Raw genomic sequence first — 18,051 nt, 5'->3', positions numbered from 1 at the left:
CTCGTACTCATCTATCCTCAACCCCAACCACAGTAGCACACCTCAAGTCCAACAAAGTAAGCAGTGCCGCTTCAAGGCTTCCGAATCCTCGCCTCCCCCGTCCCGTCCACCGCGCGGCCGCCAAGATGGTGGGCATCCAAGAACCCGATGGCCCTGCGCGCGTTCTTCTTGCGGCCCGCGTCGCCGTACTGCTCGTCAAACTTGCGCAGCGCCTTGAGGCTCTCCATGTCGCCGCTGATGCTGGCGCTGATGTCGCGGAGGGCCTTGTCGAAGTGGGCGCGCGTGAGCAGGCGGCGCTCGGGGAAGCGGTATTCCTCCTCTTCTTCCTCGACTTGTTTTTGGGCTTCGGCTTCTTCTTGGATCTTGAGGGAGGCGGTAGTTTCTTCGTCGCCTGGGACAGCGGTGGCGGTTGATTCGCGTGCGAACTGCGCTTTTTCGTCGAGGTCTTCCTCCTCAGCCTTTGCTTTGCTTTCAGGTTGTTGTTGCTGCTCCGGGACAGGCGCAGATTTGCCTGCCCTGCGCTTTTCCCGCTCGGCAAGCCACGCGTCTCTGGCGCGCATCTCATCACGCACAGCCTCCATGGCGGCCGAGACGCAGAGGTTCTTGAGGTCCGAACCGGAATAGAGATCCGTTGGGGCGCCGGCGATTTCCGTCAGGTTGACGTCGTCAGCGAGCTGTTCGTCGCGGAGCATCACGCGCAGAATCTTCTCGCGCTCGGCCGGGAGGGGCAAGTCGACGAGGATCTTGCGGGGTAGACGGCGGAGGACGGCCTCGTCGAGGTCAAACGGACGGTTGGTAGCCACCATGATGAAGGCACGCGTCCGCACCAGGCCGTCCCACTCACGCAGGAACTGCGTTATGGTCTCGCGGTGGGCGACGCGGCCCGATGCGGAGCGGCGGGCGCACAGAAGCGCATCGGCCTCGTCGAGGAAGACGACGCACGGCGAGAGCTTGCGTGCTAGCGAGAAGAGCGCCTGCACGTTCTTCTCACTCTGGCCGACGTATTTGTCGTAGATATCGGCGGCGGACACTTCGAGCATGTTGGCGCCAGATTCCTTGGCCACCGCCTTGGCCAGCAGCGTCTTGCCCGTACCCGGCGGGCCGTACAGCATGCAGCCGTTGATCTGCTCCATCTTGAGCACGCCGTAGGAGAAGGCGTCTGGGCGCACCAGTGACAGCGTCGTCAGTCCGATGAGCGAGTCTTTGGTCTCCTGCGGCACGACGATGTCGTCGAAGGTGGTGTGGATGTCCTTGGCATTGATCAGCCCGGACAACAGTTTCTTCTCTTCGTTGGTGTAATCCTGTTTTGCCGCAGCGTCCGGGAGACGGTTGATGATAGGGTCATTCTCTGATGGAGAGCCCGAGTTCCGAGGGGGGACATGAATGGGTGACCAGTACGGGTAGGTGACGCGGGGGACGATATCCTGCCATCGTTTATCCCGATCAATGACGAACTTGATAGCATACTCAAGATCCGTCAGCCCGAATCCCTCTGGCCTTGCGCCGCGGCTGCGACCGACAATGGCGGACGCAACGCGTGCAACCCACTGGGCATCCATGACCTGATGCCGTAGCATGCGCGCCAGCTCGCTGTTCTCGGGTGGCCTCGTGAGCTTATTAACGTCATGGAAGCTGATTTCGACACCATCGCCAACCATGGAACGGACCATCTCCTCAATATTCGCGACGTTTTCCTTGACGTTCGAGTAATACTCCAGAGGGTTCGTGTCCGCCAAGTGGAATGGGATGATGTGTGCGCCGTCGCGGCCGAGGTCGATAACCTGGTCACGCCATTGCTGAGCCGTCTCCGGGTTGCCGCCGGATGTGCCAACAAGAACAACCTTCCGGGATGGCTTCCACAGGCGGTCTGCGAGGTTGCGAAGCTTGGTGATAATGGCCGGGTAGAGGGCGCTAATCTCGACGTAGTCATGGAGATGGATGATGAGGTCGTGAGGGCTATGCAGAGCCTGGGCGGCCTGTATCGCAGCCTCGGCAGCCTCCGGGTCAAGAAGGTTGGCGGCGTCGCGGGTCATCTCTTGGATTGTTTCGTCACGTTGGCGAGACACAGCTGACACCAGGGTCTCCAGCGCGGCACTGATCTTCAAATCATCCCAGCGGCCATCTGGTCCGGCAGCTGACAAGGATTCCCGGGACGCAAGGAATGTACGCAGGCGCGAGGCAACCTCGATGGCCACAACGCCGGGGCCCATCTGCTCCGGATCCGTGGCTTCTTGCCGCGGGGCGAGACGGCCGTTCATCTCGGCAGCGGAGTACCCAAGCATTGCGAGCGGGCCGCGAGAGGACCAGGGGTTCTGGCCGACATGGCGGCCGATGAGGCGCGCGATGACGTGGGCGTTGAGGTGCACCACGTCCGCCCTCACATGTGTAGCAACGTCGTCGATGATACTCTCGGCAACGAAATGACCCTTTCCATTGAGCATGGTCAAGACGATAGGCGGACGCCGCGCGCCGCGGGAATCAGATAATGGGGGCGGGGGCGTTGCAAGTTGGGCTTGCACGGCGGAGAGAAGCTCTATGCAGGAGGCATACTCTGGGTCAGGCCGCTGCGAGATGGGGCTGATGCGGATGGGTTTGTGCTCAAGCCGGCAATCAAAAAGGACGTTTGAGATCCAACGTTGAGCCTCCTTGGGAATCTTCGAGTTGTATTCTGGCCACCAAACCGGGCGCTCTTTGAGCCTGTCCCGATAGTGCCTCCGTAAGACGTCGAGATGCTCGGGCTCAGCGGCGGGGTCGTAAGTCAACAGAACGGTTTGCCAAAAAGCACCCTCATGCGCGAGCCTGATGGACCCCATCAAGTCACACCAGGGGTCCTTCAGGCGCGGGCCATTGGCGAGGAAACGGTTCATATGCTCCTTCATTTCCTCAACACTGGCATCTGTCAGGGCTTCGTCGTTGAACAGACGCTCCGCCTGATCCAGCAAGTACTGTCGTGTCTGGTCATTGAGTTGCAGGTTCACGTTATCATCCGACCTGCGGAACAGTTCCTCCCACTGGGTCAGGTAGAATGCCTTGAACCAGGTCGGCACTTCTAATGGCGGGGCTTCTTCGAAACGGTTGTTGCGGCTGGCCCGAGCTCGGGCCGAGCCATAGCCTGCACTCTTCAGGATTTCACGTCTCGCTTCGGCGTCTACCGGCAAGGGACCGGGTACCGGAACGGAGCTCGGAGGAGCTGGGTCGGAGGGGCTGGCGGTGGTCCGGGCGGGAGCCTCGGTTGGCTGGTCGGTCTTAGCGGTAGCATCGCGGGCATCTCGGTCTTTGGGGTCGCCATTGTCATCGGAGGTGGGGATGGAAGGAGGGGCAGCGGAGGATTTGGGCCCGCCGGGTGGGCGGTTTCGGGAGGGCAGGGAGCTATGAAAGCCACGCTGCAGTCTGGGGGGTCGACGAGCAGTCAGCCGGACGAGGTGGGCGGGAGGAACAGGCCTCGTCGTGGTGGCGGTCGCTGTCGTCGCGGACAACAGGGCGCGAGCCCCGGCGGCCGCAGGCATGAGGAGAGGGCGGGGTGAGGACGGGCACCCTCATGCGATACAGATTGACTGCGGAGCTTCAGCCAAGGGCAAAAGCGCAACAGCGTGACGCGTTCTGCGATGTCGTCGTGGCTGAAGTAGGAAACAAGGAAAAAGAAATGTCCATGAGAGATGTTCGATTCTCGGAAACTTCCACAAGCCAGCTCTTGGCCGAGGGGTGTCAAGGGTTGGGGTTGTAAGTGATCATGCTCTCCATGGGAGACGACAAGCAGTGGGTATGCATGATCCTAGGATCATAGAGAAGAGTTCATGGATGTGTCGTTCCACACGGGAATGTGCCTGTCAACTATGAGTCATTATGTTTATTTTTCTAACACAAGGTGGCAAGGTGCACAAGATGAAAATCTAAAGGTCACCGTCTCACCAAAACGCCACACCATCCAAGCAAGAGAGCATGTACAATGCATCACCGACCACCATGATAACCGTTCATTCCCAACCCATGCCATGCATCATGAATAATTCATCCTTAACTCCTCAATGACCTGAATGACCATCCACTCCAAGCAAGTTCCTCAAAACAGCAACTCCCCCAACTCAATCGTCCTCTTTTCTCTCCTTCCTCTCCCAGCAGCCGGCCTCTTCACTGTCTCCCATCCTCCACTCGCCAGCTCTCCCAGCAACCGCCACAGCAACTCCTCCTTTGTCCATGGGACATAGTTGACTCCATGAAGCGACTGGGTCCCAAACACACCGGCACCGACACCACCCGCTGACCCTCCCGGTCCTGCTCCGATACCGGACCCCCTCCCAGTCGCCATGCGTACCATCACGCGGTCTGCTGACACGACCCAGTTGTTCTTGACGTCCTGGATGACGGTGTCTGCAAAAGATGGAATGCGTGGGTTCATTCTCGCTGGTGAGGTTGATGACGCCGTGTCGTAGCCAGCGGCTGTTAGATCCCGGAGCAGAACATGAACCCCCAAGGGACCTGTGCTGGTATCCTCGTCGACCGAAGGGGGATCAGCATCTTGGATCGCGTCGTTTTCGTTGGTACTGGTGGAGCTCGGAGAAAGAATCTCTTCAAGGCGTCGACGCAGGTTGCCAAAGAATGTCTCCGCCTGATCAAGAGTTGAGCGAAGACTTGGAATGTCTTCGTTGACAGGCTCTCCGTCATCTTCACCATCACTGTCGTCAAGCCGAGCTCTGCAATTGAGGACATAAGTCATCAAACTCGGACGCAAAACACTCGCGACCCCAACCAACAGCGTCATCACATGTAGCTTGACGAGTGTCAGCCCCGTGTCCTGGTTGAGCGCAGCAAACCACGCCAAAATCTCCCTCATGAGCGACACTGCGCGCTCCAGATCGCCGCCATTCTCGCCATCGCTTCCAAGCCTGAGCGTCCTGACCACGTCTCCACCATCAAACACCTCATTCAACACGTCAGCATACACCTCCAGCAGTGCCCAACACTGAGGCACCTTTGCCGAGGCGCAGATGACGACCGGGAGCATGACCTCGAGCACAAAGGACGCGATATGGCTGTTCCCTTGCGCGGCTTGGCGGAGGATGCGCCGTTCCTGATCCAGCCGGTCGCTGCCGAGGGCCATCTTGAAGCTGTTGTACAGGAAATGAAACAACGAAGGCGCTGCGCTGGCATCCTTCTCTCCCAAACGGACGCCGTATGAAACGATGCTCGCCGCACGTAGTTGCGGGTCCTGTAGGGGCGGGGAGTAATCCGCGCTGGGCTGAGTGAAAAACTCGTCCACGGTGCAGAATCCCACGCCATGAGACTTGATGAGAGAGATGATCTGCCTCACAAAGTCGATGTACGGGCCGTGTTCCGCAGCATTGCCACGGAGGAGACCCAGGTCCTCCTTCATTTTCTGCATCACCAGCTGTAGAGTCCGTGAGAACTCCTCTCGGTAGTTCCGCGCTTGCGCACCTGAGGATGCGCGGTACGTGCACCGCATGTGGTGGAGGGCGCTGGCGAAGTAGGCAACATTTGCGTCGTAGTCTGGAGTGATTCCCGCAGCTACTGACGTGCGGTCCAAGCAAGGGGCATCCTTCTTTTTCAACGCCTCCGCTAGGTAGTTCTCGTAGCCTAGGAGCTGGTTCGGCTTCACAATGGCCATCATCCAGAGGCCAAAAACGCTGGTTTCGAGGTTCTTGAAATCAAGGATATCGTTTTGCACAAGAACCGCAAAGAACAGCGGGAGATATTTCCGCTCTTGAGACTTGAGGTTCTTCGGTAGGTCGGAAAACAACCAATGCCTGGTGCTAGTCGAGAAGAACGAAGGCATCGCCTTAGAAATGGGTCAGCAACATGCTTCCAAGCTGGAATTATCAAGTACTACTCACCGTGACTCTGCTCTTAACAAGCCGTGCGGCGATCCTAGCGGAGAGGGTGATAGTCTTCTCAACGCAGACAGCATGTTGGCCGTACTGCCTCGATGTTGGGTCCAGTTGCATGGCCATCAAGGTGCGGGCCATGAAGAAGAAATCCCTGCACAGCTTCTCGTTCAACGACTGAGAACGGCTCTATTAGCTTTCTTCCAGAGTTCCAAAAGATTCGGTGCTAGAACACATACCAAAACGGCATCCTCGAGGGCCGGCGCATCGAGGTTGTCGGCGAACTCGCTTGAGAAGTGCTCCTCGGAGGCCTGGTCAATCCGCCACATCAGATGCTCAACGGTATCAAGCGCTGTGCGCAGAATTCCCCAGTCGAACCGGTCCGAATGGTAATCGAGGCTGGTAAACACCTTCTGGAGTTGGCCTGCAAGAGCGATTAGCATCCCTATACAAACCAAACGTTCCTCCCTTCCAGTTAACGTACCTAGATTCAGGGCGTTCATCACTCCCTCCAATGTTGGCGCGCAGCTCATCACATCCAACGACGCCCTGACAAGGACATGAAGCACATCCAGCGCGGTGGCCTTGTTCTTCGCGATCATCTCGTCTAACATGTTTCTGGTGATGCCGACCATTTTGTTCGCCAGCGTACGAAACTGCTGTTCCACCTCCGACGCGGCCGACTGGTATTGCTCCAGGACTTGGTTGAAGACATTGTCCCTCCAGATCGCAAACGGCCGGAACACAGCCGCGCTCTCGCCACTTGACACCAAAAAGCGCGCAAGCTGACCCCATGCCCTAATGTTGATCAGACATGCCTCCTTGTGGGCGCTGCCCGGCACGATGAGCTCTTCGATGTGGTGGACCGAGGGCCGGGCCTCGGGAGGTGAGACCCAAAAGAGTGTGCACAACAAGTCGTGGTGGTTGCGCAGCGCGGCGAGGTCGTGCTGATGGATGGTATCTTCCTTGAGGTACTGCCGGTTGTGGTTGGGAAGGGTTCTGGCAACCAGGTTTCGGATGTCATTGACGCAACCAAGCGACCGAAGCCGCTGGATCACCAAGGCCAGCAGTTTGATAAAGATGTGGAAACACCGGTCCTCGGGCTCAATGGCTAACGATGGTCTGCTGTCGAGTTCCTCGAGGAAACGAGGTGACTTGTACACCTCCTCGTTCCTCAGGTGGCTGAGGCTCTGCGAACCAAAGAAGTCGAAGATGGTCCCGATTATGCCTGTGCACTTGCGCCAACCCCATTGCTGGACGAGGAAGTGGCAGCGCGCCACCAGAGCCCGGCAGTAGTCGTTGAATCCTGGAGGTTGGCGGGGATTTTCCTGGTAGAGCGCAAAGACGCGCTTGATGAGTTGCTGTGGCAGGGTCCAACCCTCAGTCGGCGCGGAGTGGCGCATGTCGGGAATGAGGATGCCCAGATCGTCGATCTCGGTCAGCGGGAGGAGCGTGAACATGTCCCGCCAGAACCGCTCGTGAGTCGGGACATCAGCAGGCTCCGAAGCTGGGACACGGGCGAGCATGGCAGCCTGAGCAACATCCCAAAAGGAGCTCCGTGGGATGGCCGCTCGCTCGAGTAGCCTGATCATCACCACCCAACAGTTGGCAAGGTATTGGTCTGGCCGAATGCCCCTCTCTCGGAACGCTGCACGCTGCATGTCGCCGTAGAGAGTCCTCAATGCGTCCGTCCCGCAGTCCAGCAGCCTGCGGATCACCAGGCCTGCAAACCTCCCGAGAAGCACGTCGAGCTGGTTCGACATGACGGGATCTCCGCCCGTCGTGCGATTCAAGGAGCGCGCCGCCTGCAGCATCAAGACGAGGCGGATCACTACCTCGAGCTGTGTTCTCCTCGCGACATCGGGGGCCGCAGCCCAGTCAATTGATTCCATCCGGCTGAAGAAGCTGGTAATGACCTCGAAGCACCTCGAAACAAAGGCCTTCTCCTCCAGATCATTACTCACACTTAGAGCACGGAGCGGATATGACAGCACGAAGTCGGCCGCATCGATTACTTTTCGCGTCGCGCCTTCGACTGTGCCGGCGCCGCTTGACACGAGCTGCTCTGTCACCCAATCCACCACGATACCCAACTCTGAGGAAACATTGTCGTTCCAGCCAGACCATCGCAGGGTCCGACCGTCGAGTGAAAAGGAAACCGCAGGCCGGGGGTGGCGGATGCGGCCAGACAGCCCAGAATCCGTGGCCTCTTGTACCAGCCCGCGTCCAATGACAGTGGTCTCATGGAAGAAGACGCCTCGGTCGAGAGGAAAGACATCAAAGTGGTGAGTGTAGTGCGTTCCGTATGGGCCGAGACCGCCGAGTTTGTCGTGTGACTTGTTTCGGCCGTCCAGGCGAGTGTCCTGGACATCTATCTCAACGGATGACAAGTCGACGGGTAGAGGGTCGTTGGCCCGAGCATACTGTGGAGCCTGCACGTCAACCTGTTGAGGAGGGCGCCTCTTGAGGAGTTTGCCTCGGGTAGCCCTCCTCTCTTGCCTTGGGCCGGGGACGATGCTGTTGCCGTTAACCTGCGGTTGTCTTTCTTCCAACTCCTCAATCACTGGTTCTCGAAGTGTAAAGTCCACATCGAAAACGCGATCCGGTTCGTCACCTATCGCGTTCCGGATCTGCCGGCTGCTGTAGAATGCATCAAGTGTCCGTCTACGAACGAGCCGTCGGCGTTTCTGCACGCCCACATCCTCCTCTAATTGCGCGGGTTGGAGGCTAACCTGACGCTTTGGAGGTGGTTTTTGTGGATGCACAATGGAGAGGCGTGGAGGGGGTTTCGCTTGCCGGATTTCCTCCTCGTCGGGAAGGACGAACGAGTCGAGGTTGGTTTGCCGAACATTCAACTTCTGGGGTTGGATGGTGCGCGATCGTGGCGCAGGATTCTTGGATATCTCTCTCAATTCCGGTCGGCCTTTTGGCTTTTCCGCAACCTTTCTTTGCGGAGCAGGCACCTTCGGCTTCGTCTTTCCTGCCTTCCAGTCCCTCAGAACGGAGAGGGCATCGATGTTGTCTGTCCGAGTTGCGAGACTGATCAACTTCTTGGACGGGCTGGTCTTGCCCAAGGTGCTACTTTTCCTAGCGCTTCGAGCAGCGATCTTCACAAAGTTCGGTGCATCAGGTTCTAGCACATCGAGGATGCTCAATAGTGGCGGTGTCGGTGCTCTTGGAGGACGATGGCTTGATGAAACTCGCGATTTCTTGCTCTCCCGGGTCGACGAACTGCGCTTGGACGATCGACCCAGAACTTGCGTGATCTTGGGCTGCCACGAGGGCACCCTGGCGCGCGCTCCATCTCGCCTCTGCTTCTTTGCCCTGGACGGCGCTGTGTATGACGCAGCTCGTTTCCTACCAGGAAGCATTGGATCAATTATGTCCTCCTCTATCACGGACGAGCCGTCATCATCGTCATCAATGATGACCGGTCCGGATACCACCCTGACAGGTTCATGAACAGGCGGGGCTTGTCGAGATGGCAAGGGATCCTCGTCGGACTCTTCATCATCCCGAAACAAATCCAAAGGCACCGCAGTGCTGTTTGGCGGCTTCGGGGATGATTGGCGTGGCAGAGCCACACCCTTCCGCATAATTCGGTCAGGTGATGGCGAGGGACTTCTCCGCCTCGGTTTTGAGAGAGGAGGAGGGGCGGCCTTCTGTTGTAAATCCAGCCGGAGCCACGACGCCGGTAGAACGCCGCGGATGCGACGTTCGTGCCGGCGAACCACTTCGGAGTCGCTCCCTGAGCTTTCCGAAGAGCTTCCCGGTTCATTCTCGCTCAGGTCGTTAGGAGCGTCGTCCTCGTGAATGACGATCGGAGAGGGGGGTCCGGCACGGACCGGAGAAATAGCAGGCAGATCTTCATCCCCAAAGTCATGGTGCTTTGGCAGGTGCCGGGTGGTTGCCTTTGGCGTGTTCTCAACGTTTTCGGCGACATCCTCGGGAGCTTGTGGTGCAGGTGAAGAGGATAAATCCCAAATGGTATGCGGTAGGGGTGGAGGTAGAGCTATCCGTTGGGGAGAACCTTGAGGAGAAGATGAAGGTACAACCCTCATCCGCTTTCGCTGCGTTGAAGCGAACCCCTGGGATCGCTGTCGTTTGAGTGGTTGCTTCTTCCTGCTGGCAGAGACGGGATGGAGAGCTTCCAGTGGAGGGAACTCCTCGTCTGACAGTTCTGTGGCATCCGTCTGGTCGTTGCCAGTTGGCTGGCTACTGATCCGCAGCTGGCGGCCATGGGGTGAGGTCTTGGGAAGTGACGGTGTAAGTCCCAGCTCGTCCTCGTCGTCATCGAAGAGGAGGGGCCCGCTCTCCTCCTCGAGGCTCCCTAGACCTTCACCACCCGCTTCCTGGCTGTCTTCATCGATCTGGAATTCGGTGTCCTGGGAGTCGTCGTCGGATTTTCGTCGACGTCGTGATGGCTGGGCATCTGGGATAACCTTGATAGGCTTAACACCATGGGACTTCATAATAGTGGTGTACTTCGCATTCTCTATGAGATAGGGATGCCGCTGAATGAGCTTGCGTGGGCGTAGTTCACGCTGTGGACGGACAGCCGTCTGTTCATCCAGGGCCTCAATCTCCTGCAACAGTTGCGTCTCGGACAAGCTGGGGTCGTCGCGAGGAGGGTTTGGGGCGGGTCTCGGCAACAATATGGATGGAGGTGGTGTGGGCGTTCTGGAGAGAAGACTCGCAGGAGAGGAGGCTCGCGAGCCCCGCGTCGTCTCTGCGGGTGCACGAGGGGTCGGAATGTCATCGTCAGGGGAGGAGGAAGGCGGCTGGAGAGGGGTGCCAGCTTGATCTTCGGGGGGTCGTGAAGGATTGTCGGAAGACGTGGGCCGAGGCGTGGGAATGCTCAGGGTCTCTGAGGCCTTGTGCTGCGAGGAAGACGGAGCGGCTGAGGGGAGCTGGCTGAGTATCTGGGACGCCTGGACCCGTCGAGTTGGCCGGAATGGTGAGGATGGGTGCGGTGAAGAGCTGGGAATGCTCCAGATGTCTGTGTGTTCTTTCGGTTTCTGGCTTGATTCCCCTACCATCCCTGGGTCTCCCGCCTCTTCTCCATCCTGAATGTCCTGAATTGTAGCGTCATCTTGTGGCTGTGGCTTTGGAAGCGCGAGCTCGTCGATCTCGTTCTGGCTGACATCCTCATCGTCATCGAAGCCGTCATCGTCCGAGTCCGGGACTTCTCCCAATTCCTTCCAGCGTTTCATGGCCGTTTGTTGTCAGCATTTCGTGGAATCGGCAGGCTCTGCATCTTCGTGCCGGAGTTGACGTTGTTGGAGCCGGGGTATCGGCTTCGGTTTCCAGGGCATCCGCTGCTGTCCATTTTGCCCAGAAACGCCAATTGACGCGTCTCTTTGGACGTGGGACGCGACGGAAAGAGCTTGAGTGGGGCGTCGTTAGCCACTACCTGATGTTATCGATAAGAAAGTTACCGTAATGTGTTACGTTACAACTTCCCGAAAACCCCGGCAGCGTGGCGTCCGCTTTGCAAAGACTTCCAAGGTTGCTGAGGTGAATCTAGCTTGAGCCGTCAATGCTTCCGGGGTTCTCAAAACATTTCGGCTTCCCTTCTACAGGACTCTCTAAGGGAGAGTGATCTGCGTCTCTCCCATCCCAGCCATGAGCTACCAATCCAAGATTATCACCATTGGCCTTGTCTTGGCTTTTGGGATTGGAAATGGTGAGAGGATATCCTACGATTTTCATCTCGTCGTGTCTCTCACCTAAGTTTCCGTCAACTAACAGCCAACAGCCTATTACACCTTTAACCCGGCTCTAAAAGAGCTCAGAGACCGGCGAGAGGGCATATCGTAAGTCTTCTTGTTGGCATATGTGTTTGATGCTATTGCTTGCTTTGTCTGCTCACATTTTCAAGTCCGACATTACAACCCCAAAACCAAGCTGCCGAAAGACAAAAGGATGAGCAGAAACCGAAGCCGAGTTGATATGCTTGACGGCCTGCATTCACCATAACAACTGGGGCTGAATATTTACGGAAGTCTCGAGTTTTCTTACCTACCCTACCTTAGGTTACTAAGGTACTTGAGGCTGCCGTGTCCTTTGAGCCGCTTGACAAGTCGAGGTCATCGATGGAGTATGCGATGGCTGGCCGCGACCTAGATCCAATGAAAAAGGACAGCATGCTTCAACCCCCACCATGACTCGGACAGATCTCCGAGCTCACATCACACAATGTTTACTGCGACCGTTGAAGCTGGGTACAGCTCCCGGGATCAATCGTGGTTTGGTCGTTTTCTGGTGTAATTTTTTGTCCGCATCTCTGAAGTGCGTGCTGTTTGCTGGCTTGGAACTGCTGCAAGACAGCACCAGCTGTGTTTTGAATGTGTCTTCCAAGGTTTTGACTGTTATCAAGGACCCAATAAATGCGGGGCTCGGCCTTCTCTGGTGTTCGCTTCTGTCTTTCCTTGGCCTGCAATTGGACGGGAAGAACAGGAACAGGGGTCCCCCAATCAGGCCACTTGCTCCTCCCCCCCATCCCGAAGCTTGTGCCATCGTACCCGAAGCCGAAAAAAAGCTCGTCCTGTGCATGACTTCACTCTCTACGCACACACAAATCCACCGAACCACATCGACCTCACACCGAACAGCTCCATCCATCCAGCTTCCCACTCGGCTGGCCGCCTTCGCGCCGGTGCTCAGTCAATTGGACCCATCTCCGCTCTCCACGCATCGACGTCCGTCTTCCATTTTCTTTCCTTTCCCTCGACTCCTCCTAACACCCCCTTCTCCCAATCAACCAGCAAAATAAAAATAAAATACCCAACAACCATGTCGGCCCCCATGCTCCGCAACACCCTCGTCCGCGCCTCCCGGCAGTCGGCCACCGCCGCCCTCGGCCGCCGGGCCGCTTCGACCCAGGCTCTCTCCAACCCCTCGCTGGCCAACATTGAGAAGCGCTGGGAGTCCATGCCGATGCAGGAACAGGCTGAGCTTTGGATGGCCCTGCGCGACCGCATGAAGGGGAGCTGGACTGAGCTTACGCTCGCGGAGAAGAAGGCCGGTAAGTTAGAACCCCGCAATATCATCACCATGACGCCGATAAGAAGAACAACGCCGCGACCCCTTGCCCGACCCGCATGCCCGGAAGCATCACGGAGCTTCAGACTAGCTCCAGGATGGTTGGATTGATGGATTGGCGATTGGAATTGATGGTGGTGAAGGGGATGGGCTGGGATCGGAGCTTGAGGAGCTTCCCGGGATATCATACGTCACAACAACGAACCCACACCACCAACCACCTCCGTTGATGGGTCGCGTGCTTGTATACCTATCTGATGCGTCACCATATCTGTGATCGTTATATCACTAACATGTTGTGTTTTTCCTCCTTCCGACAGCCTACTGGATTGCCTTCGGCCCCCACGGCCCGCGCTCTGTGCCTCCCCCGGGTGAGGGCAAGAAGGTCGCCCTCTACACTGCTATCGGCCTCGGCGTTAGCTTCGCCATCTTCGGTGTCATGCGTGCTTTCGCCCGCCCGGCTCCCAAGACCATGACCAGGGAGTGGCAGGAGGCCACGAACGAGTACCTCAAGGTGCGTGATATTTCTCTGCCCATTGTGCTTGACCATTCCATACATTGCAGGCAGTCACTGACCTCCCATCCGCACACTATAGGCCCAGAAGGCGGACCCGTTGACGGGTATCTCGTCAGAGGGCTACAAGGGCAAGGGCGCCATCCAGTCCGCCCCGGCGAAGGCGTAGACAACCGCCAAGCCGACATTATTTTGTTATTAGATGCGACAATGTTTTGCGAGGCCGAGCGCGGCTGGAATCACCCGGAAAAGAAGGAGTTGGTAGTAGAAGGTGGCAAAGAGGTGGTTGGGTTTGGGGGTTGGCAGGGAGGATATTTCTCGGATGTAAATACTGTACAACGCTTTCAATGCGACATCATTTCCTTGCCGTCAAGTGGATGGGTTGGAGAGAGGCAAGTAACTTGAGTAGGCACGATGTTGGATAAAAAAAAAGGGCTCGACTCCTGTTGTGGAGAGCAAGTGAGACCAACAAAAGCAGGGCGTGATGGTTAGTGTCTAGCAATGAACCAAGTTCTTCATGGTCAACAAGTCACTTTCTACCCGTTCTGGCGTCGTCGTGCCATCACAACGTTGGTTCCACGAAGACTGGACAATGAGGTCATCATATATCAAAACCAGATAGTTTTTCTTTGGGAGGTTGGAAAGGCCAACCCTCCCAAACAAGTGATTCAACGTAAATACCGCAACCACTCCCACAACTCCAACAACACAAACCCCCATATCTCACACCAACGGTTGGTTGCTGCGAGATCAATGTCGTCTGGCATGCCGGATCTCCATTCTTAACACGGCATTGAACACGACATGCTGGGCTGTGGTAGCTTGTCTGGAGCTTCCTAGCAGCCCCGTTTCACCTCAGACATCCATGTTGACTGTGCGACGTTGAACTCACCCCCAAGAACCCCCAATTCTGAAGTCTGATGGGGCTCCTAATTGGCGGAAAATCCTCAGGACTGGTCATCCCAGGCGAGTCGTTCAGTTGCGTGCCCCGATTTTGCCGGCGTATTGGCTGCACTGCTACTGGGTGTGGGATGCAGCGACACGGGGATGTTGAACAGGGTTGCTGAAGCTGACAATGGAAGTGATGGCTTGGGATGCCAACGCCCAGGCATGTCATAAAAGCATAACCCCCTGTCTTTTATCCTCCCTCTTTTCTAGAAAATCTACTCAACGTTGGCCTGGACAAGTGGCTCTTCCCTGTACCTATCACTGCTCCTGAGTCTAGAGGACGGTCGTGATGCTGAGCGTGACCGGTCCACTTTCAGGGACTTTGGCTGCTATGCTCGGAAGACACCGTGTTCCGGCTCACTTCATTAACATCTCTTTTGAAGCCCTGGATGCCAGACAACCTTCTTCATCCATGGGTATTGTGATCTGATATTTTCCTCGGTCACGCCAAACAGCTGTTGCGGCAGGACAAAGAAGAGGTTCCAGTTCCAGTGCCGGATTGGCTTTGGTTTGTCCTGTTGTTCTTCAACTGGGGCGCCAAGAAATTGAGAAAGCTTCTTTTGGTAAGTATTTTGGGGCTTTGGGCATCTTTGGATTGCTTTTCGCGAATGAACTGAAGCTGGACGGATTTGAGGCTGACTCTGACTCGGCCGGGGGAGGTCTCGATTAATATTTCAACTTCTGGTCCAACCCCAGGTTGGCGGTGCAAGGAGCGTCGACAAACAACAGCTCAAAGGCAGCACCTGAATCCGGGGTCTCTGAAGAAGCCGGAAACAGTTGCGTCATTGGTGGATTAGAGCTGGCTGCATCCTGGCAGCAACGGTGCCTTTATAAGTCACGGCCGTCTTCACATGCTTCGGAGGACAGGCTGCGCACAACGCCAGACCTGATCAAATCTGCGAAACCACCCCACGCCGCCGGCCATGTCGAGACTCGCAAGGGCCGGGCGCTTCTTGAAAGTGCCTGCGGCCGTCGCCGCCGTTGGAGTAGGCGCCCTGTATTTCACCTACCGCCCACGCAATATTCCCGGTTACGAAGGCCCTGCCGTACCACCCCCTATCTTCGGTGCCGATGGAACATTTAAGCTGCCGCGTTTCCCTCGAATCAAGTCCCGAGCCGAGCAGATCGCCGACCTCAAGAAGAGCAGCGGGAACGGCAAGAATAAGACCTCTACGTCCCAGACCGACGACGATGATGATATCTACGACATGCTCATCATCGGTGCCGGCGCCACGGGTGCTGGTGTTGCTCTCGATGCCGCCACCCGTGGTCTCAAAGTTGCCGTCGTCGACAGAGGCGACTTCAGCTCCGGGACCAGCAGCAAGAGCACGAAACTGGTCCATGGCGGCGTCCGCTACCTCGAAAAGGCCGTCTGGAACATGGACTACGCCCAGTACGAGCTCGTCAAGGAGGCCCTCAAAGAACGAGCCTACTTCCTACGCACAGCCCCTCACCTGAGCAGCTGGCTGCCCATCATGCTGCCTCTTGACCGCTGGTGGAAGATTCCGTACTACTGGGTAGGCACCAAAGCTTACGACTTTCTCGCCGGCAGGGAAGGCATCGAGAGCTCCTACTTCTTGACCAAGAGCAAGGCTATCGACGCATTCCCCATGTTGAAGCAAACAGATCTGGTCGGAGCCCTTGTCTACTATGACGGCGCCCACAACGACTCGCGCATGAACGTCTCTCTTGCCATGACCGCCGCCCTGTACGGCGCCACCGTCGTCAACCACATGGAGGTGACGGGCCTGCTCAAGGACGAAAACGGTCGTCTCTGTGGCGCTACCGTCAAGGACAAGATCCCCGAGCGCGACGGCCGCCGCTCAGAACCCTTCCAGGTTCGCGCCCGGTGTGTTGTCAACTGCACAGGACCCTTCACCGACAGAATCCGCAAGATGGACGACCCGAATTGCAAGGAAATTGTGGCGCCCGCCTCGGGAGTGCATATCATCCTCCCGGGCTACTACAGCCCCGGCAAGATGGGCCTGATCGACCCGGCCACCTCGGACGGCCGCGTCATCTTCTTCCTTCCCTGGCAGGGCAACACCATCGCCGGCACCACCGATAACCCCGCCACCGTCACCGACACGCCCATGCCCGACGAGCGCTCCATAGAATGGATCCTGAACGAGGTCAAGCACTACCTCTCGCCCGACATCAACGTGCGTCGCGGGGACGTGCTCGCTGCCTGGTCCGGCCTGCGGCCCCTGGTCAAGGATCCCAAGGCCAAAAACACCGAATCCCTCGTCCGCAGCCACCTCGTCGACATCTCCGACTCCGGGCTGGTCACCTGCGCCGGCGGCAAGTGGACCACGTACCGCCAGATGGCCGAGGACTGCGTCGATGCCGCCGTGAAGCACTTCAACCTGCGCACGCGCCCGCTGACGAACCCGCCGCGCATCAGCGGCTCGGACAAGGCCGTCGACGACGACGCCGTGCTCGACGGGTCGTGCCAGACCCACCGTGTGCGGCTCGTCGGCGCGCACGGGTGGAGCAGGACCCTCTTCATCCACATCATCCAGCACTTTGGCGTCGAGACAGAGGTGGCGAAGCATCTGACCGAGAGCTATGGAGACCGCGCCTGGACGGTGGCGGCGCTGTGCCGGCCGACGGATAAGCGCTTCCCAGCCCGCGGTGAGAGGATTTCATTGCTGTATCCGTTTGTGGACGGCGAAGTGAGGTATGCGGTCAGGAACGAGTATGCACAGACGGCCGTGGACGTGTTGGCGCGCAGGACAAGGTTGGCATTCTTGAACGCCCAGGCCGCGCTGGAGGCCCTCCCAAAGGTGATTGATATTATGGCGGAGGAGCTGGGGTGGGATAAGAAGAGGCAGGAGGTGGAGTGGAAGGATAGTGAGTTATCCCCCATGCTTCTCGGGATCCTGTACTGGACGAATGCTAACTGCTCTCACTAGCCGTGATGTTCCTTGAGTCCATGGGTCTTCCCAAGCCTATGCTTTCCGTGACACGCAAGCAAATCGAGCAAGGGAAGATCGATTGGAAGTCGTCGCTCGAGTATCGGATGTACTCACGTCACGACAAACCCATCGAGGATGAGGAGCCATAAGACCCCTCATCTGGTTCGGTAGAAGGGAACAGCAGAAAACATGGATCACAGCACAAGTTGGCGGCATGGCCTGCGGCGTTCAAAATATGGCGTTTTACATGGCGACAATTGCATAGCTTGAAGGGGTATAGGGATCCCTTTGCGTTCGGATACTGGGTGTAATGATGTCCAAATAGACTTTGGCCGTATTGCTCTTCTCCGAGTGATTATCTCTTGACAGATAAGCGACAGTTTGATACTAGTCTGGAATACACTTGCGGAAGTGTCATTACCGATAGCCAGCCGTCTCTCCTCTTCAAAAGCACGGAGGCATCTTCTCGCCACAACATCGTTCATCCCAAAGCCTGTCTGTCCTCTAATTTCTTCAGCCACATCCGTTTGTACGGAGCACGAAGGTTATCAGCCGCTGGCCGACAGAAAGAAACAACTCAATGAAGTAAGCAGAATGTAATGTAGAGTACCTCCATTGAAGAGCACGCTGCCTCACACACAGTGGACCCAGGGTGATGTACATACATACGTCCTCCACCAACCTATTCTCAGCCGCAGCCACCATCCTCCAGCCAGCCAGTCCCCCATCCGACCCTACCATCCCTCATCCGACAAAGACACAAAGACACATCCGGTCCACGTGGGAT

General features: G+C 57.2%; 4 protein-coding genes across 4 annotated transcripts; 2 read left to right on the top strand and 2 right to left on the bottom strand.

Annotated features, from left to right (window-relative positions):
* Window positions 1-71: 71 nt before the first annotated feature.
* On the bottom strand, window positions 72-3,506 carry VTJ04DRAFT_9105 (uncharacterized protein; the record flags this gene model as incomplete). The annotated part of the gene is made up of 1 exon (XM_069367616.1): window positions 72-3,506. The coding sequence occupies one exon, from the start codon at window positions 3,504-3,506 to the stop codon at window positions 72-74; it is 3,435 nt and encodes a 1,144-aa protein (XP_069215926.1).
* Window positions 3,507-4,060: 554 nt separating this feature from the next.
* Window positions 4,061-11,053, bottom strand: VTJ04DRAFT_9104 (uncharacterized protein; the record flags this gene model as incomplete). Its single annotated transcript, XM_069367615.1, has 4 exons — window positions 4,061-5,794; window positions 5,850-6,017; window positions 6,080-6,264; window positions 6,325-11,053. The coding sequence occupies 4 exons, from the start codon at window positions 11,051-11,053 to the stop codon at window positions 4,061-4,063; spliced, it is 6,816 nt and encodes a 2,271-aa protein (XP_069215925.1).
* A 1,582-nt stretch (window positions 11,054-12,635) lies between these two features.
* VTJ04DRAFT_9103 (uncharacterized protein) lies at window positions 12,636-13,567 on the top strand (the record flags this gene model as incomplete). The annotated part of the gene is made up of 3 exons (XM_069367614.1): window positions 12,636-12,867; window positions 13,205-13,398; window positions 13,481-13,567. 3 exons carry the CDS (start codon window positions 12,636-12,638, stop codon window positions 13,565-13,567), a joined length of 513 nt encoding a protein of 170 aa, XP_069215924.1.
* Window positions 13,568-15,269: 1,702 nt separating this feature from the next.
* VTJ04DRAFT_9102 (uncharacterized protein) lies at window positions 15,270-17,413 on the top strand (the record flags this gene model as incomplete). The annotated part of the gene is made up of 2 exons (XM_069367613.1): window positions 15,270-17,199; window positions 17,262-17,413. 2 exons carry the CDS (start codon window positions 15,270-15,272, stop codon window positions 17,411-17,413), a joined length of 2,082 nt encoding a protein of 693 aa, XP_069215923.1.
* Window positions 17,414-18,051: the final 638 nt, after the last annotated feature.

This window comes from Mycothermus thermophilus (genome assembly GCF_041956435.1).
Source record: "Mycothermus thermophilus strain CBS 625.91 unplaced genomic scaffold VTJ04scaffold_6, whole genome shotgun sequence".
In the NCBI taxonomy this organism is placed as follows: domain Eukaryota; kingdom Fungi; phylum Ascomycota; class Sordariomycetes; order Sordariales; family Chaetomiaceae; genus Mycothermus; species Mycothermus thermophilus.
This window is presented reverse-complemented; position numbering and strand designations above follow the sequence as displayed.